The sequence below is a fragment of the Gekko japonicus genome, unplaced genomic scaffold, assembly GCF_001447785.1.
Source record: "Gekko japonicus isolate JY-2015 unplaced genomic scaffold, Gekko_japonicus_V1.1 scaffold1542, whole genome shotgun sequence".
Classification (NCBI taxonomy): Eukaryota; Metazoa; Chordata; class Lepidosauria; order Squamata; family Gekkonidae; genus Gekko; species Gekko japonicus.
The window spans coordinates 374,413-379,716 of NW_015172601.1; the positions used below are offsets into that span (position 1 = coordinate 374,413).

The 5,304-nt window shown below is 50.0% G+C and overlaps 1 protein-coding gene across 1 annotated transcript in view; it reads right to left on the reverse strand.

Annotated features, from left to right (window-relative positions):
- Positions 1 to 5,304, reverse strand: part of SORL1 (sortilin-related receptor, L(DLR class) A repeats containing) — a 145,385-nt gene that overhangs the window by 90,268 nt on the left and 49,813 nt on the right. The window contains exon 13 of the mRNA XM_015421578.1: positions 1,857 to 2,043. Coding sequence (XP_015277064.1) covers positions 1,857 to 2,043 — 187 coding nt within the window. The remainder of the gene's footprint in view (positions 1 to 1,856; positions 2,044 to 5,304) is intronic.

The window sequence follows — 5,304 nt, forward strand, 5'->3', positions numbered from 1 at the left end:
CTGCACTAGTACTTTATGCTATGTTTTATAATCATTTTGTTGTGGTTTTATTGAAATTTGTGTTTTAGTTCCGCCATCGGTTATCAATCTGCACTAGTACTTTATCCTGTGTTTTATAATCATTTTGTTGTGGTTTTATTGAAATTTGTGTTTTAGTTCCGCCATTGGTTATGAATCTGCACTAGTACTTTATGCTATGTTTTATAATCATTTTGTTGTGGTTTTATTGAAATTTGTGTTTTAGTTCCGCCATCGGTTATGAATCTGCACTAGCACTTTATGCTATGTTTTATAATCATTTTGTTGTGGTTTTATTGAAATTTGTGTTTTAGTTCTGCCATCGGTTATGAATCTGCACTAGTACTTTATGCTGTGTTTTATAATCATTTTGTTGTGGTTTTATTTGAAATTTGTGTTTTAGTTCCGCCATCGGTTATGAATCTGCACTAGCACTTTATGCTGTTTTGTAATCATTTTGTTGTGGTTTTATTTGAAATTTGTGTTTTAGTTGTTCAATATATCTTACGTAAGCCGCCTTGAGCCTGCCTTGGCAGGGAGGGCGGGATGCAAATCAAATCAAATCAATCCATCAATAAGACGCCCGCTGGGCGGCCTTCGGCCATTTACTCTCTCTCAGCCTCGCCCACCTTTCAGAATAGTTCTGAGAGAGAAGTAGATGTGTTGTTCCAAACTTCTTAGAGACGGTAGAAAAATGTATTTGTTAAGGCGGCCAGAATCCTGGGCGGAAAATGCAGCATCTCCGGAGTATCCAGGCACTGTCAGTACCTCGATTGCTGTGTTCCGTATCTGCACAAACCCTGCCTGCTTTTAATAGTGTTTCTCCCAGTGAAGTCCCCTGAGTATCAAAGCTGTAATTTGCATGCTACTCAAGAGTTATGTTCTTTCCACAAGACTAGTAACCCCTATGCTCGCTAATGAATTGCAGTATTTTTTAAAAAGTTAAAACACTGAGGCCAAAACAAACAAAAAAGCTGCCTGGAACTGTAATAAATTATTTTTTATTATGTAATAAACCCAGTGACAGCCTGAAATCCATTAGAGCAGAACTGTACGCTGGTTTCAGTGCTATTGTGCTATCAAGCCTGGATCGTACAACGCCCCCGGAAATTTTTGGAAAAGGAAGACGAGAACCGTTTGAATGAATACAATAAATTTCATCCTGGGGTGGATTTCACAGCACTCTAATAATAGGGGGGAGGGTTTCCAACCTCCAAAACCTGGCTGCCAAAATGCATTCTGTAGCACAAGATATGCATTTCCCCAGAACTGGGGTTATCACCCCCACATTAACAAATTACTCTGCCCACAGGATATGCAGGCAAGAGTTTAGGCTTCATGAAGAAGAAGGAGGAGGAGGAGGAGGAGGAGGAGGAGGAGGAGATTGGATTTATACCCCGCCCTTCACACCAAAAAGGTCCATTTGTCTCAAATTTCTATCCTGCCTTTCCTTCAAGGAGCTCCCCCTGTGTTATCCACACAGACTGTGTGAGGTCCGTCAGGCTGAGAGAACATGACAAATCCAGGGTCACCCAGCGAGCTCTGTGGCCGAGTGTGGATTTGAACCTGGGCCTCACCAGTCTGACTCCCTACAACAATAGAAAGCTTTTCTTCGTGGTGGCTCTCAGCACGTTCAAATAATCCTGGCTACACCCCTCACCCAGGCTGGTAACGAACGGGATGCTTCCAATCCAGTGTTTCTTTCTCCTCTGCTATCCAACCAGGCAAGCAAAGAGGCGACCATAAATTGGACCTGGGCGGTTACATTCCTTAGTCCCTTAGTCACCAATGATCCTCTTAAAAGAAGGAGACCTTAACAAGGTATCTGACATACTTACCACTCAAAGTCCTCTCTGGTGCAAGAGCAGTTGGAGACCACAACTGGCCTGTCAAAATCCTCCCCGTTAAAGCACGTCGCGTGGGAGGTTCGCCTTTTGAAGACCGTTTTACGCCCCAGGAGACACTCGTTGCCTCGCTCGTCCGAGGGGGACCAAGATTTGTAATCGTTTTCGGTGCACGGGACGCCTGTGTGATAAACAGCGGGAGGGAATATTGAAAAGGGGGTCAAAGGCAGCAGAGAGGATTGTGAGGCATAGCTTGGCAACCAGCAGGAGGACTGGGGGCGGGAACATGGTGAAGTGGGTGCAACCTTGGCAACATCACTGATGTCACTTCCGGGTACAACCTGGAAGTAACAAAGGGTAGCTCTAGGAATCATTTCTGGCGATTCCTAGAGTTACCCTTTGTCACTTCTGGGTTGTACTTGGAAGCAATGTAGCAACATCAGCAATAATGCTGTATTTTTTCTCTCCCGCTGTAGTTCAGAAATGCAGTGGTCAATACTATAGCGGGAGGCCATGCCAGCCCAGAAGCAGAGGAAGTAGAGGCACCAGGCATAAGCTACGGAGGTTCACACATCTTACAGCTAGATTTCAGCCTGGGCTGTGAGGTTGGAGGTGCCTCCACTTCACTGCCTGGCCTCCCAGCCTCCCTTCTTCCCAGACTTTCAGCTGCTTCGACAACCTGCCTGTCCTCCTGCAATGCTCCCTCTAAGCTGTGGAGTCTTGTGAGCAAAAATTCTATTTTGTGAGCTACTGGCATTAAAGTTGCGAGCGAGCGATTTGGCTCCTGCACAAATTAGTTGGCTCTGGAGCCATCCTTCCTGAGCGGAGACAAAAATGGGTGAGCTGGAGGCTAAAAAACTGTGAGCTAGCTCACACTAACTCAGCTTAGAGGGAACACCTGCCCACTGTCCACTCCTCAGTGCTTAGTTCTCGTGGCCCTTTCTTGGACGCCCAGGGAAATGCTGATCTCCACTTTGGGGCCAGGAAGCAATTTTTCTCCAGGCCAGTTTGGCCGGGGATCCTGGAGGTTTTTTGTCATCTTCTGGGCATGGAACATCGTTCACTGTGGGTGTGTGGAGGGGGAGGTATTTGTGAATTTCCTGCATTGTGCAAGATGACCCTGGAGGTCCCCTTCCAACTCTATGATTCTATGATTCTTCAGCATCCACAGTTTCAATCTCACTGGCTGGATTCCTGGATGCAGACTCTGCCTCGCGATGACCCTTCCTCCCGGATCCCATCCTCTAGGCCAGGATTATAAGGCCGGTTTCCTACATCTCCCTTAGGGACAGTCCCGGCGCCGCATCCCAACTTTGAGCAGAGCGGGTTCCAGATTTTGGTGGCCACCAGCAAGACCTCCCGAGCCCCGGCTGTTACAGCAAGTAAAGGCAGCAGGCAAGCAGATGGCTGGTAATTGCTCCTGGTTACGGATGCCTCTTCCCACACTGGCCCAGGTGAACCGAGCAGATGCTGTAATTAGGAGGAGCAGCTGCCATTTGCTTCTCCGGTCCCGTCCCTTCGGGCTGTTCACTGCCGCTCCTCGCAGCCATCAATCCTTGCGTGGGCGAGCCAGGGAACAGAGGACAGTGGCCTGCTGGGGAAGCGGCCACTGCCTCCCGTCTCATCACAACTGCTCAAATTTGGGGGGGTGGAGAATACTAGGGATACAACATCCCGGCAGTCCTGATCAACCTGGGAATTTGGCAAAGTGTCACTGGGGGATAGAGGCAGCGTTATCTTTTCTTTTCTTTACCAGATAATTTTTTATTCTTTTTCATAAACAGCAAAGATTTACAAGGTAAGCATGAGCATAGTCAGCTCTCAAGGGGCAATGTCAAGCACAGAGACCACGAAGAAGATCACAATGCTACCATATCCGAAATACTGGGGGGAAGTGTGTAAAGCGTTACCTTTTCTGGTCAGGAATGTCGTGTGTGTTCGTTTGGATGTTAGGGGAGGCCGAAATGGCGTGTGGGGGGGGGCCCAGACGGAGGATTCTGGAGACCCATGGCGATCCTGCCATCAACGAGCTGGCAGGGGGGAGAAAGGCCATGTGCCCACCAAGGCTCCCTCTAAGCTGTGGAGTTTTGTGAGCAAAAATTCTACTTTGTGAGCCACTGGCATTAGTCAGCAAGCTGCCATGGTGTTCTGTGTGACTTCTGGTTGTACATATGTGATCCCTGTCCCTGCCAGCTGACCTATGTGTTTGCCTGCTGTAATGCCAAAGTAAAACAACTGGAGGATGTGAGGGGGAGAGTATGCTTCGCTGCCAGCTTGTTATTTCTCAAGCCTGAGAACTGCACCTGTGTTGTGTCTACTGTTTGCCTGGTTCCCAAGATCTGAGCAAGGAACCGTTTTCTCCTGCCCGCCGGCGGGAACGTTATCCATTGGTTCTGTATCTAACTTGAATCCCTTTATCATGTCTGCCCTAACTGCTGGTCCCCAGTTCTAACAAAGAACGTGTTTGAGTGTCTTTCCAATGCTTTGAAATAAACTTTGCTTTCTTTGAAACGTGGATTTATTCTCGATGCTTGGGGATCCAACATATTGTTAGAACACTTTTCTTTTCCTATCGTCCCGATTCTGGCGAGACCATGAGCGGGTCTGAGGGATACCTACCTACCACGGAGGGGGACACGGGATCGGTCCCAACTACCTCCGCACCTTTGATTGTAACAACTACCGCACCAGGGGAAGGTGCTGTGGGGGGAGCGATTCCCCGAATGCCTGCATACCTGTCGTGGCCGCCACCGACCCCTTCGCATTGGGGTGCGCGGAAGACCCCAGCACAGGATGATTGGGCTTTGTATAACACCCAAGGCACCAGGGAGGTGTATTCCCGTCGAGGCAGTGGGCTTCGAGAAAGTCTTTTCGACAAAGGAATGTTTCCCGACTCCGGGAGTTCGGGGGAGACTGGGAGTTATCGGAGAGACGTGGAAGACTGGATGTTTGAACCGATGGGGGAGGGAGCCCGGGCAGGATCCTCAGAGGGAGCCGCGGACTTCCAGACGGAGGGAGACTATGGGCCGCCTCCTGAATACCAACCACGGGAGCCGATCCCGGAGGAAACGACAAGGGAACGGCTGGAGGAGCTGGAACAATCGGTGAGAGATCTGATGCGCACGGTCCACGATGTGATGGAAGCGTTACCGGGGATGATGGACATTCGAATGACTAATTTTCTAGCAGATTATGCCCCGCAGCCGCAAGTTCCACCTGCACAGGGACCACCTGCGCCACCTCTGCAGGCTCCGCCGCCGGTACTACCACCTCCACAAGCGCCACCTGTTCAGGGAGTGCCTGCACCGCCGCCACCGCCGGGGGTCCGCAAGGGCCTCCGGGACCTGGTCTACCGCCGCCGATGGTGCCGCTGCGGGGCCCGCCAGCGGTCCCGGGCCTTCCTCTCATGGGGGGTCAGGCACCGCTGGGCCCTGCGATGAGA